Source organism: Myotis lucifugus, unplaced genomic scaffold (genome assembly GCF_000147115.1).
Source record: "Myotis lucifugus unplaced genomic scaffold, Myoluc2.0 scaffold_239, whole genome shotgun sequence".
NCBI lineage: Eukaryota > Metazoa > Chordata > Mammalia > Chiroptera > Vespertilionidae > Myotis > Myotis lucifugus.
Genome location: NW_005871287.1, coordinates 670,687 through 685,100, shown reverse-complemented (window position 1 = coordinate 685,100; position 14,414 = coordinate 670,687). Strand labels below are relative to the sequence as shown.

The following is a 14,414-nucleotide window of genomic DNA, read 5'->3' as shown; positions in this document are numbered from 1 at the left end:
ACTCAGCTGACCCTGGCTCGGGCAGCCTGGGCCGACGGGGACAAGCTGTGCTCTGCCTAAGTGGCCCCAGTCGCCACCCTCTGCTGGCTCTTCTGCAGCCTGCCTGCCGTGGCGCTCCCTGCAGGCTGTCCAGCAGCACCCACGCCTCCCTGCGTTCACCATGTGCACAGTCCTGGGGTCCAGAGGTCTAGCTCAGTGCCCTTTCAGGGTGTGGCTTTTCCAGAAAGGTGAGGGGTCATGTCATGCTTTGGAATATGATCCTGACCGCAACCCAGACTCCTCTGGGCCCAGTCACATGGGCTTCCTCATCTCTAAAAGGAGAGTGTGTGTTAGGCCAGGAATTCTCAGTGAGGAACATCTGTATCTGCTGGAGGTGCTTTTCACATCTCGGATTAGGTGTGGTTGCAGGTGATGGAGGGGGCACCTGGTGGGCGGGGCTGCACGTGCTCATGCGCAAGCTCACCAGACAGCTTGAAACAACAGTACAACCATAGCTGGTTTGGCCCAGTGGATAGAGCATTGGTCTGCGGACTGAACAGTCCTAGGTTCAATTCTGGTCAAGGACACATGCCCGGGTTGCGGATTTGATCCCCAGTAGGGGGTGTGCAGGAGGCAGCTGATCAGTGATTCTCTCATCATTGATGTTTCTCTCCCTCCCTTCCTCTCTGAAATCAATAAAAATATTTTTTTAAATAAATAAACGACAGTACAGAGGTTCCAGGAGCAGAGGTCCAAGACCTGGGACTTCTCCGAGAATAGGGAGCCATTTGGGCCTGGTGTACAGTAGGGCGAAGATGCTTGAAAAATGACCAGAGGAAGAGCAGCAGCCAGTTTGACTGAGGACCTTCCGTGCACCAGGCTCTGTGGATGCAGCTGGTCTGTTCACAACAACCCTGCACGGTCAGCACAGGTTCCAGGACCTTCAGGACGGAGGTGGCAAAAAGACCCAGAACCACTGGGAACTGGCCGATCAGCAGAGGTCCCTTCAGCTCCGAACTGGCCGATCAGCAGAGGTCCCTTCAGCTCCGACATCTGGGGTTCTCAGCATCCCTGGCCACGCCCAGAAAAACCCAAGTGGCGTGACCAGGTACTGCTCCCAGAAGAAAAGTGCAGCCCCATCCTGGCCTGCATCACCACCTCCCTTGAACTCAGGAAATCAAAGAGAGTAAAATAAGGAAGTGGACTAAGCTCTTAAGTTCTCACAAATTCCCCTAAATTCTCCTCTGGTCCTTGTTTAGCTCGGGCTTGTAAGCATGAACTGAGCACCCACCCCATCTCAGATCCTGGGGATGCAGATTACTGAAGAATCATGGCTTTCCCAAATCCACCATCTGCTAGGGAGACAGACCTGCAGGGATGAATGTAGGATGATGTGACAGGCTCAGTTGTGGGACAGACACTCCAAGCGTCGGGGAAGGTACCTCATCAGGCTGAGGGAACCGGGAGGGCTTCCTGGAGGAGGTGACACTGGAATTGAGGCTTTAAAAAATTGTATCATTGTAATCAGTGTGCACTTACTGTTCTGCATCTTTCTTTTTTTCTCTCAATTGTATTTCACATTTGCATCTCCATGCCCCAATGTAACCTAGATATTTATGGTCAGTGGCTGGCACTTCAAGGTGCCAGAGCTGGCTTGAGCAGCCCCCAGTTATTGAATGCAGGCTCGTTTCTTGTCTTCAGTCCAGTGACGAGGGACTGCAGTGACCACTACTGCCACCAGTGCAGGCTCCTCCTCCTCCCTGCCTTTGAGGAAACTGCCTTCAAGGAGAGATAACTGTCAGGGACTTGGGGGTGCAGATGAGAGCTCTGCCAGAAACTGCATCCACATATACCATGACCAGGGGAGCCATCCCAGCAAGACCTCTGAGCCAGGAAACCCAAGAAGTGCAGACAGCCCTGGCCGGTATGGCTCAGTGGATAGAGCGTCAACCTGCAGACTGAGGGTCCCGGGTTTGATTCCAGTGAAGGGCACATGCTCAGGTTGCAGGCTCCATCCCCAGGAGGCAGCCGATCAGTGATTCTCTCTCATCAGTGATGTTTCTATCTCTCCCTCTCCCTTCCTCTCTGAAATCAATAAGAATATATTTTTTTTAAAAAGTGCAGACAATCCCAACACACCTGCCATGTGGCTCCTCTGAATGTCCCCAGGCTTGTACTAGTATATGGCCTCCCCTCTCCAACATCTGCCCTCTCTAGCATCTTTTTTGTTGTTGTTATTAATCTTTACCCGAGGATATTTTTCCATTGAGTTTTAGAGAGTGGAAGGGAGGGGGAGAGACAGAGAAACATTGATGTGAGACAGATACACCGATTGGTTGTCTCCCGCACACACCCAACTGGGGCTGGGGATCAAACCTGCAACCAAGGTATGTACCCTTGACTGGGAATTGAACCCAGGACCCTTCAGTCCGTGAGCCGACGCTCTATCCACTGAACCAAAAGGCTATGGCGTCCCTAGCATCTTGATTCAGCCTGCTGATGTGGCCCGTGTGTGACCATAGGTGATACTGCTGGCTGGACACCCTGGGTGCAGAGTGGGGGTGCCAGGTGGACTGACTCAGTGGCATGAAAATTCCTTAAGGGTAGGGACTTGCCTGGCTGTGTTTGTTATTTGACTTTAAATCCTCACAAGAGCGAGGCTGGGCCAGGTATGCAGTAAGCACTCATTCCTACATAGAAGGGGTCTGCAGAGAGCTCGCAGGAACAGATCTCCGAGAATGAAATGTCATGCAGCCGGTGGGTGTTTTGAGACGTGTAGGGTACGTCCTATTGCCTCTGAAATCACGCTCCGTGGGCACCTACCCACTCCACCTTTGTGGCAAGCCTACCTTGCATGTGACAGGGTTCTTGGGCCAAGGAATGGTTACTGTACCAGCTCAGCCTCAGTCAGCCCCAGCCTGCAAGTCCAGGCAGCCTGCACACCAGGCCACCGCGTCCTCGAGTCCTCGCGTCCTTGCCCCAGGCTCACAGAGGCAAAGGGCACTAGAAGGCTAAACACAAAATTAAATGTGTTATGAGGAAGGGGAGTGGGGAGGAGGGACAGGGATAGATATGACATGTTTAAAGGATACCTTTATCAAAAGTTTTGAGCTTTGAGCCCTATACTGTTTTATTAAATTTAAAAATTGACATTAATTTTCATTCATTTGGGAAAAGAACATGGTTTGGGGAGGGCTCTTAGGAAGGGAGGGAGGGTAATTAGAAGATAAGATGAGGGCTGTTTGGAAGAGGCCAGGAAAGGTTCCTGGAATATGTTTGATTCTGTGCAAAATGGGATGTTGGAGAGCAGTGGAGGACTGCATAGAGATCAGCTACAGTAAAGGAAGCAACTGCTTATGCATCCAACTGGAGTGTCAGAGACAGCCCCAGCCGAAGGTTACAATGTCCAGTAGTTTTGGCCGGGAGACCCAGACTATCTGCACAGCTTGTTCAAGATCCCACATCAGTGTGTGGCATGATTGACAGCTGACAACCCCTACTCTGCTGTGGGTCTTCCGTGGAAGGTGACATACAGAACCTTGGCTTCAGCCACACATTCAAGTGGCCTGGGGACCACACAGGCCAGTACCCTGGTGAGAGGGCCAGGGAGAGGACTATAGCAAAGAGCCATTGTCACCCAGGTTCCTAGGATGGGCTGGGAAGCAGGACATCATCCAGGACAAGCCTGAGCCAGGTCTGGCAGAGCTGCCCCCTCCCAGCTGGCACCTGCCTCTTCCTCCCTCTCCGGAAGACCAAAGGGACCCCAGGCTGCAGGTTTGTCACTTCCCTTACGAGAACAGACTTCAGGCTCTGCAGATGGTAGAAAGCCCCAATGCCACATGCACACCCGTGCACCTAGCAGGGCACACGTGGGTCAGCTTCAAAACCCACAAACAACCCCGGGAGGCTCGCAAGCCCGCAGGTGACTGCATGATGTGCCTTCACGTGCCTGTAAGCGCCAACACAGAGTTTATCCTTTGTGCTGAGCTGCCTGCAGTGCCGAGTCTCACGTCCCAGCTGAGCTGGTTTCCATGGCAGGCCCTGCTATCCGCTGCACCAGGGCTCCTCTGTCCAGTGTGCCTGAATGTGCGGTGCACCTCGCTGTGGGCATGGAGCTGGCTTCCGGTTCTCACCTGGCAGGCCCTGGTCATGGCTCCCAGCCTGGGGGAGAACTTCCCTTAGCAAAGTTAGATAACAGCACGGTCTCCCTGTCAGAGGATTGGCGCAGTGGCTCCACGTGTTGCAGCTGGCACAAGGCCAGGCTGCCTTGCCAGGCAGCGGGAAGGGAAGGCCTGGCTGCAGCCAGGGCTGGCAGGTGGCCAATCTGGGGGGTGGATGGGCGGGCCAGGGTCCATGCTGCCCATTGGCTGCCTCCGGCTCCCGCCCCGCCCCCCTCCAGAGCCTGTGGCTCCCAGGCCAGCTTCTGCCTCTCCAGCTGCTTCTAAACTCCCAGAGCAAGCTCCTCCTGCCGGGCCATGTCGAGCTGCGACCGGATCGGGGTGGCCCCTGCCATGGACATGCCTGAGGTCCTCAAGTCCCTGCTGGAGCACTCTCTGCCTTGGCCAGAGAAGAGGGCAGGTAGGAACGGAGGTGGCCGGCATTGGCTGGCCGCCCAGGTGCCCAAGGGGTGGGGGGCAGCCACAGACACAGTGGCAGGACAGGCATCTCCAACCTAGCGAGGGTCCCCTGCAGGGGTCTATTGATCCTCGGTCCCTTCCTGAGCAGGAGGAAGGGCTGGGGTGCAGAGAGAGGCATGGTGGGAGGGCCGCTGCCACTCGGGGACTGCCCCTTCGCCTGCTAGCTGGCGGAAGCCACCAGTGTGTGGCCACTGACAGGTGTGGGCTCACACGGGCCAAGAACAGGACCAGAGGGCCCTGCTGAGAGAATGCACTGGATGCAATTGCCTATGCAGTTCCCTCCCTCTGCATGTCCGGGTGGCAGAGACTGTGGACTTGGGCAGCCTCCTGCCTGGAGGGCAGGCTTCTTCCACGCGCCTGCTTCAGCTCCTGCTCGCTGGAAGGCTGAGCCCATGGATGGGAGGGAAGCTGTTATGTAACAGGACCACAGGCTCGGAGCCCGCGTTCCTAGGATACCACAGGCAAACACGGGACGAGGGAGCCAGCAGAGGAGGGCGTGGACGGAGGGGCAGAGCCCGCAGCAGCACCAGGTGTCCCCCAAGTCCTGCCTGAGAAACCCAAGGCCACGGCTAGCTTTGGGGGCCACCTGCTCAGGCGAATCCCCTGATAAATGTTTCTCCACTCTCTGCTGTTCTAAGCTGTGAGGGGCTCACACCAGGTCCCCACTGCTCAAACTGCCCAGGCGCCTTTAAAGGAGCCCAGCTGTCTTCTGCTGCCCGAGCCTGACTTAGGAGCCCCGGGGTTCCCTCAGGCGACCTTTCTCAGGCCTCTTCCTCATCCTGCTGTGCTGGCAACTGATGTATCTCATCACCAGGTAGCCTGGATGTCCCCTCGGGACTTCATCCCCAGGACCCCCAGCCCACTCCCAAACTCTGGAGCCTAAGGAAAGACAGCGAAGCCCAGGCCCCCTCTCACCTCTCGGGGAGTGGGCTCAGGGAAAGGGGGGCGGCAGGCTCTGCTCGGAGGAGAACTGCCTGAGGAAAGAAAGGTGGGTCCCAGCGCTCAGGGCCGGGTCCCTGTGTGCTCTCCCAGAGCTCTAGGCCCCGGCTCCTCAGACCACACCTGTGGTTTCTGCTGGGGCATCGCAGGAGTCCCTGTGCCCTCCTCGCACTCAGGACCCCTGCTGCTCACCAGGAGAACGCGTCTCCTCAGGACACCCTCAGCTCATGGCGGAGGAGTCACAGCTGACTTTTTCTTGCCACCTCTGAACGGCCGTGTGGGTAGGTGAAGCTGAAGGCCTTCCAGAAGCTAGAGGTGGGGCTCTAGCTTCTGGGTCCAGGCACCCAGGGAAGGTGGGGGTCCAGGATGGCTCAGTGCATGCACAGGGAGCGGCTTGCAGGGACAGCTCCCAGCGGGGCAGGGAAGGGTTCTGGGGGCAACTCGGGGTGCTGCTCCTCCTCCGATGAGGAGAGCAAGGCCTTTGAAGGGTGGCAGCAGCTGCTGGTCGCTGGTTCCCAGCTGGTCCGCAGAGCCCTGTGACAGCCGGAAAATCCCCATCACTCACTATGGATGAGCAAAGTCGGGGCCCAGCGCTGCGAGGACTTGCCAAAGGTCTGGGCCAGAGCTTTGCCAAGCGTTGGCCAGCCCTGGCTGAGGATCAGTTGTCTGCGTAAGCTGGGTGGGTCAAGGCGTGTGGACCAGTGTCTCAGGCCACCTCCTGTCACTTCCCCATGTGCTGTCTCACTGAGGGTCAGAAGCATGCGGCCCCGTGGGACTGACAGATGCCAAGGGGTAGATAAAATGAGGGGTCAGTGCACCCACAAAGACCTCACTCACACTTTTGCCCCAACCTGGAATCACCACTTCCAAAGCTCCCAGACTCTCCAAATCTTTTATAAAAATAAATCTACCTGAAAGGCCATGTACCTGGGTAAAAAGAGAGTGCACACGCCACACGGCGCTGGAGTTTCTAGCTGTCGAGGAGCTTGTGCTCTAAGTTGTTGATGAAGCGCTTCTGTTCCTGGGTCCCCCATTCCAGCTGGGACCTCAGTCGGAGGAAGGCAGCTGAGGTGCCAGGTGCCCGGAAACAGCTGCCCTCAGGATCACTTGCCCTTTGCCGTCATGCATAAGGGCAGGTTTCTCGTGGGGGACTGAGACCTGTGTACAAACTCCTCGCTTCCTCCAGCCCACTGACTGCTTCCGCACACATGCAGGCCACGTGCAGAGCAGAGCTTGGGTCCAGCGTGAAGGAATTTCAGAGGAAGGCGAGTGGCATGGGAGAAATGCCAGGTGTGCTCTCACGAGACTGCTCTCCCCACAGCCTCTCGCTTTCTAGTTCGAAGACGCTCCCTGAGAGCGGCCTTGGGGCTTCTCTCTCTCCCGGGGGCCTCCCACCCCATCCTGCACACACACCCCACCCCTTTCTTGTCCCTCGGGAAGCAGCTTTTGTCCAGCAGAGCTGGCCGGGCTCCAGCCGCCCTTGGCTCCAGGTTTCAATGGCCACCAGTCTGACCAACTTTCCTGTGGGCAGAGAAATCCATGTCCGGCAAAAGGGTGGTCTGTACCCCAAGCCCCCCGACTCAACTTCCCCTCTGTCTCTGAGCTCTTCCTGTTTCCACTCCTGCCCTTTCTCCCTAGGATCCTCTTCCAGGATTCTGTCCCAGCCTGCTCACTCGCTCTTTCTTCCTCTGCTTCTCTAAACCATGCTGTCAGCTCTCCACGCCCCTCCCTTACCTCACCCTCTAGGGCCTTGGCTGTGCTCAGAGGCTGGTCCCCCATCTTGCCGCCAGCTTGGGTCACTCGGGCCTTCCAAGGAGCCATGTAGCCTGAAATGCACCCACAGGTTGAACAAGGCCTCCACTCTGAGCTGGCCAGGCAGCGTCCCCACCTCAGGGAGCTCCTGCTGGAATCACTAGTGGGCCACCCAGTCGGGTGTCCTAGACGCACCTCTCTCTCTCCACCCCCAAGCTGTAAAAATGGGGAAAAGAATAGTGGCTGCACTGGCTTGTTGCCGGGTCACATGTTATCCCATGTGAAAGTGTTTGCCAATGTGAAGTCCACACTGTTTTCTCTGTGAAAGGCAGAGATCAGCTGGGCCTGGCACTATGCTCCTTCCACCAACATCACATCTGCCACCTGACCCTCAGGTCCTTTCTACCCTCCTTCCTGTGAGTAGTCTCCCTTAAAACAACTGAATGTTGCAAGTTTGTGCCGTCTCCTTGGGAACGTGTGCTGAGGCTCTTGGGGACATGGTGCCATCAGCCCTGCTGGACTGGCCAGGGAAACAGCTGAATGATAACAGGCCGGAAGCCAGGGGGGCTTCCTGGGACAGAGGCAGCGGTGCAGAGGAGGAGCCTGGGTAGCTTCCTCTTGGAGGATTGAGCTAAATGGCCCAAGGGTGTGGACTCCCTGCAGCCGGGCTGTCCTGAGGTTAGGCCCATGTAAGGCCCATGTGGGCGCCTCCACGCCCAGCCTGGGGGAACCAGGCAAAGCCAAGAGAGCGTGAAGTTTTCTTCCAGGGAAGAGGAGGTGGAGGAAGCCTTATGAGCTGGAAGCCTTAGCTCCCTTAATCCTTACTACTACCTTCTAAATGCCGAGGAAATGCACTCAGAGGTTGGTCAGCCTCTCTCCTTGCTCCAGCCTTAGGGAGCCAACTGCCTTCTCTGCCTGCCCCCTGTCACTAACGTGAGAAACTCAATCTCACCAGGGCCACAATCTCACCAGGGCCAGGAACTGACAGCAGTGTCCAGGAGCCCCCCTGCCAGAAGGCTTTGCATCTTGACGGGGCCTGACCCAAGGCCAGGCTGCTCAAGGAATGCATCCTGAATCCAAGGCCACTGTTCCTGGGTGTTGTGCTAAGTGCTCTGACATCACCGCTTGTGAAATGGCCTGCCAAGGGAGGTGTCATGATCAGTTCTACAGATGGGGAGAATGAGGCTCAGAGATGGGAAGGCCACGGTTGTAAGGGGTTCCAACCCATCTCCGCCTGCTTCCAGGCTTGGCCCTCCCACGGGACCTCAATGTCTCTGAAACCGAGACTCGGGGCAGCACCTCTTCGGTCCTCCTTTGCTTTTTCACCATTTGCTTATCCAACATTTGCTACACTGGTGGCATGGAGTGAGTGAGACATGCATGGCCCCACTCGCCGGGCAGCTGCACTCCCTGGGAAAGGACAGTCAGCAATCAGGAGTCAGGGCCGCCTCCGAGGGGGTCACATGGTCACATTTAAACCAAGGCCTGGAAAGTGAGGAAGAGCCAGCTGCGCCAAGAACTTTCAGGCTGAGGGAACGGCACCTGCAAAGGCCCTTTCCTGGGGCAGGAAAGACAGTGTCTGAGCAATAAAAGGCCACTGTGGCTGCAGAAGGTGAGCAAGGGGGGAGAGAGGAAGAGGTGAGGCTGGAGGGACCTGGAACAGGGAGAGCCTGCAGGGCCCTAAAGGTAGTGAGGCTGTCATCTCCCTGTCTGCAAGGCCCCACCCACCCACCCACTCTTCTCAGGGAAGTGGCAGGTGGTGGAGAGGAGTGAGGTAGTCCCAGAACAATTCAAGATGGGATTATACCAAGAGTTAACTTCAATTGAGCATTTGCTATGCAGTGTGCCTGAATCGCCTCCTTTACTTCTGACACTCAGGCACAGAGAGGTTAAGTAACTTGCCTGAGGTCACACAGTTAGGAAGTAGTCAAACCAGGAATCAGACCCTCATGGCCTGACTCTGGAGCCCGCACCCTGCCACCGCACCCCCAACACGGCTTGTACAGGAGAATCCCTGGCCGTCAGGCAGTGGCTGTTGCGATGGCAGAGACTGAGACTGGAGCTGAGGGCTTCGCTCTGCAAATGGCCCTCTTGGGGCAGCTCTCCATCTGTCATCAATCTGAATCCTGGGAGTGGGAAAAATGCAAGCCAAACAGGAAATTAGTGCTCTTGAGAGTCCTGGAGAGACGGACAAGAGTTAGTGAAGGGCCTTCACCCACCACTTCTGCCCTAGGACACACTGCGACCAAGGCACAAACCACAGCCACAGGTATGTGGGCTCGACAGCAGGCAGCTGTTGGTTAGGCTAGTGCTGGGGGGCTTTCCACGTTATTCCAAGTTCGACTGTGAAACCCAGTGACTGTTATTTAATGTTAATAATGTTCCAGATGTATAGGACTTGGCTCTGAAAGGTTTTGTTAACCAGCACCAACAACAAACGAGCCAGCAAATATTTACCGAGTTACTACCTGGAACAAAGCTTTGTACTCTCCTGCATTTGGTATTGGCAAAGCGCACAGATAACTGGGCTTTGTTAGAGCTCCACGGAAGCCTTACTATTGCCCTGTTCTTACACACACAAGGCTTATATCACATATTTCAGTAAGTCGAAAGATGGAATGGTCCTGTCCTACTAGACACTGAATATGGGGCGAAAGAGCTAATTTTGGGGCTCCCATGCTGGAGTTTTAGCTCCTCTAAACTCTGAGTTTAAATGATAATACTCCAAACTGGGGTAATGGCTTGATGAAAGGCACCTGTTCTGCATCTGCTCAATTGAATTGAATTAAGTTTTAAACTTGGGTTGGTTAGCAGGTTTCTGGAACATGAAAGAGTAGAATTTAAAGCCAGCCCAGCTCAAGGACACTTCAGCATAGACTCCGGCGGCCACCCTCAACCACACAGCCTTGTCCCCACACCCCAAATAATTCTCCTCCAGGCCCCACACAGCTGAGTGGAAGCGGAAGGGCAGAAGCACCCCCACTCCATGCCACACTGTTCCAGCCAAGTGCTTGTCATTGCTTCTCACACTTAATCCTCACAGCCACTCTGTGAGGGAGGCATACCCATCTCTGTCTCCAAGAGAAAACAACTACGGCTTAGGCAGAAGTCACTTGCCCAGGCCACATGGCTGGTCAGCATCCGAGGGGAGATTTTTATTTTTATTATTTTTTAAATATAATTTTTTTATTTCAGAGAGAAAGGGAGAGGGAGAGAGAAACATCTATGATGAGAGACAATCATTGATCGGCTGCCTCCTACACGCCCCCTACTGGGGATTGAGCCCAAACCCCGGGCACGTGCCCTTGACAGGAATGGAACCTGGGACCCTGCAGTCGGCAGGGCGACACTCTATCCACTGAGCCACACCGGCTAGGGCCCAGGGGAGATTCTACCTCGGTCGGCCTCCCGAGCCCACAAAGCTGTCCCCGGGACCACGCTTTCCCCAAGAAGTGGCTGCATTGAAAGCCTGTGACTACAGAACACCGAGGAACCACTTCATACCTTTAAAGCCTTAACCACGTAATCACATGTTCTTTTTACAGAGTTGATTTCTTTGGAAGGGCTCACAAACACGGTGGGAATTAGCTAATTACATCTCACCACATTTATTTCTCCCCCAAGAGAAGGGTCCAGGCTGCACTTCGTTGACAGGAACCGGGGGTAGAGGGGGGCGGCGGTGGCTCTTGCTGGGTCAGCCGGAGAACGAAGACTAGAACAGAATGGCTCCCGCCTCCAGGACGGTGCTGCTGAAGGCTGCCAGCCCGCAATGTAGCCAACCTCCCAGCTTGCAAGTAGGCACGAGAGAGAACATGTTTGTGGTGTTCCTGCCGTGCTGGTGACACACCATTTACCCTGTGGTTATCCGGGGGAAAACCCTCTCTGGGGAGTGTCGGGACATGAACAGAGAAACAAATCAAAAAAACCAACTTTCGCAGCCTGAGCCTGCGTGCCTCCCACAGATAACTGGGCTTGGTAGGTTGCTCCAGGCTGGATGATGAGTGGAGTAGGCATTTTCCTCTTTGAATAATTGTAGCTTTAACAATATCTAAATCTTTATCCTTAATACATCCCACTCCTGCTGTAAACCAATGCTGTAACTTTCCACTGTTATCCTATAAAACCTCCCTAATACCTTGAGATTTTGCCCCTTCAAAAAATGGCACATCAGCCATGAAAATACACATTTGACTCTAGCCCAGTGAAGTCTCTTTTCCACCAAAGTAGCTATTTAAAAAAAAAAATTCATATATTGTTTTAATCAATCTCCCTTAGATACTCCTTTAAAATTTCTTTCTGAAAACCTCTAGGTCAGCTTCACCTAAAGATCTCTTAGCCACGTGCAGAATTCCCACTCACCCTGCAACACCCCAGATGTAGTGTTTCCGCTAAAACGAGAGGGACTCGGCCCCGGGCCGGCCGCCAAGATAATGGATACACCAGGCGGTGGATTTGTACCCGTTCGCTTTCTTTCTTTTTAGTTTGATAAAAACTATGGAAACTCCCATTTGTTGCAGGTTCCCAACTGTGCATTTTACATACACTGGCCTCCGGACGACCCACAAGGTGGATCCATTTGATTTGTAAGGAAAGGCAGCGACGGGCTGAGGTTATCAGGTCAGACAGGGAGCCTCCCGGGGCCGGCAGTCAGCTTGGGTCCCGGAGTCAGACCCCATCGCCCGCCCCGCCCCGACTGCCACCCTCCGGCCGGTGCGGGGCCCCGCCGCGCTCGCATTGCATCAGCGGGACGGCGTCCAGCGAGTCGGGCGTTGCGGCCACGCCCCGGCCCGCGAACCCGGGCTCCGTCCTCCCGCCTCGGCAGATGCGGGATAAACAAGCCAAAGTCCGGGCCTCCGGGAGCGGGGCAGGCAGAGGCTTGTGTTGTCTGGGTTCGAGGCGGAGCAGGGTCTGGGCGCTGCTTGGGAGCCGCTTCCGGCCCCGGCTCCACCGCTGGGTGCCCCGCAGCGTTTCATTCCCCGAGGGCCTCCCCCGGCGTGTTTGCATTCTAATGGCGGCGGCTTTCCCACAGGCGTGTCTTCGGTTTCTTGTCCCTACGATAAGGGTGGGGAGGTCCCGGCGAGGAACAGCTTTTCAGAGCTGAACGTTTAGGACTTGAGAGCGGATCTAGCCCAACCCCCGGAACGAGGAAGCGGGCTCCTCGAGGGAAGCAACTGGACTTTCCCAAGGTCACACCCAGCACAGAGCTGGGGGGCGGGGGAGACGGTACCCCAGCCCTTGGCTCCGAGCGGGGCCCGTCTCTCCACCTCACCTCACCCCACTCCGCCCCGCCCCGGCCTCAGGAATGCTCCCGCCACGCTAGTGTTTATCTGGCCGCCACGCCCGCAGAAACCGGGATCCGTGAGGAACCCGACACCCCCTTCAGCGGCGGCCAAGGCAGCTCCTGCTCGGGCCACCCCTCGGGGAAGGGCAGGTCGCCGTCCGCCGCCCTGCCCTGAGCCAACCCCTCGGTCGCGAGGGAGGAGGGGTGCGAGCTCGACTCCGTGTCCCAGCCCCACGACCCCGGGCAGTACCCGGTACAAAAGGCCCGCCCCGCCCCTCCCCGCAGCAGGCCGCACGTGCTGCGCCTCGTGCACGGACTCGGGCCCCGCCCCCGCCCTCCATTGGCTGCTCTTCGACTTCCTCCTCTCTCCTCCTCCCCACGCGACGGGACTCGGCTGGGGCTCCACGTGACCTGCGGAGGCCGGGCCTTGCGGCCCGAACAGGCTCTGTGATAGGTTCCCCCGGCCGCTCCCAGCCCCGCCTCCCTCCAGTGCCGAGTCCCGAAGGTGGCGAGATTGGGATGAGAGGGAAAGGAGAGCGGTCACGATGGTCTGGGAGGAGAGTGGGGGTTACGAAGAGGAAGGCGAAGGTGAAACCTCTGGTAGAAGGGAAGGAGCTGCCGCCGAAGAAGGCCTGCGGCACAGACTCCAGCCGGCGCCAATCAGGTGACCCGGGAGGGCGGGGCGGGGCCTCTGGCGTTGCTTGCTCCTCACCTGGCCCCGCACGTGTCTCACTTACCCCGTCAGCCTAACCAATCGCGGCCCAGAAGGCTGCTCCCGCCCTCCTCGCTGGGTGGGCCAATCCAAGGCCACGATCTGGGGACGCTGGCCTGGCCTCATGAATAATGAATATCCCAGAGCTAGTCCACTGGCGGGGTAGGGATGGAGGGAGGCGGGGGAGCTGTTGGGCGCCTGCGCAGTAGCCGCCCGTGTCGGCAGCTGCGGCGGGTCGCACGGCTCCGGCCTTTCTGGGGGGCGGGCGGGGGAGGCGAGGCGCGCGAGCGGAGCGCGGAGCACGATGTCCGACACGGGCGGCGGAAAGAAGCCGCCTGTGGAGCCGCAGGCGGGGCCAGGCCCAGGGCCGGGGCGCGCAGCTGGGGAAAAGGGCCTGCCGGGCTCCTTCCCGCTGGTCCTGAGGAAGCTGATGGAGAACCCCCCGCGCGAGGCGCGCCTCGGTGAGGGCGGGGGTCCGCGCGTGCCCGGGGGCGGGGTCTCGCAGGGGCGGGGCCTGGTGAGGGCGGGGCCGGGGAGGTCGGAGGTCCGGGCGCAGTGGTCCCGCTGCGGGGCTCGGGGCCCGGGATGACGGAGGCCCTGGTGGGCGAGGCGGGAAGGATGGGAGCTGGTCGCGGGGCGTTGAGAGAGGTTGGGCCGGACGGGCGTTGGCGGAAAAAAGGGTCCGGGAGGAGCAGAGGGGTCGTGGCGAGGAGGTTCTTGGGGGCAGCCTGAGCGCGCGCGAGGTGCCGGGTTCCGAGCAGGCCGCAGCGGGTCGCAGCAGCCCCTTGGGTGACGCTCCAGGGCGCCTTCCCGGGGACCGCTTCGTCGGGACCCCTTGGGACGCTTGTTTAGAATGCCGGTTCCTGGGCGCCGCCCATCACCCCCGCACCTGCAGCTCCGGGGCCAGGAGCCTGCACCTGCTTGCAGGAGCCCCTCACCTCCGTGTTCCCAAATCCACTAAAGTTTGAGGAGCGCCGATTTCCCCGGCAGGTTGTCCTCAGCAGATGGCTGTGCCCCCTCCCGGGAGGAGCACCCCTCTTCCCCCCACTCCTAGGCGCACCCTGGAGGTTTTCTGGAGTGTGTGTCTCAGGGTTGCTGCTGAGGTGGGGGAGGG

At 57.6% G+C, this 14,414-nt stretch overlaps 1 protein-coding gene across 5 annotated transcripts in view; it reads left to right on the top strand.

Moving 5' to 3' along the window:
- Nucleotides 1-4,407: 4,407 nt before the first annotated feature.
- Nucleotides 4,408-14,414, top strand: part of TEF (TEF, PAR bZIP transcription factor) — a 28,413-nt gene continuing 18,406 nt past the window's right edge. Inside the window, exon 1 of one of the 5 annotated variants that reach the window (XM_014464138.2) lies at nt 4,408-4,557. In XM_014464138.2, coding sequence (XP_014319624.1) covers nt 4,455-4,557 — 103 coding nt within the window. In that variant the 5' untranslated portion in view covers nt 4,408-4,454. Of the gene's footprint in view, nt 4,558-13,540; nt 13,762-14,414 lie in introns of those variants that run through there. The other 4 variants (XM_006098531.3, XM_023762250.1, XM_014464137.2 and 1 more) reach the window with 4 other exon arrangements.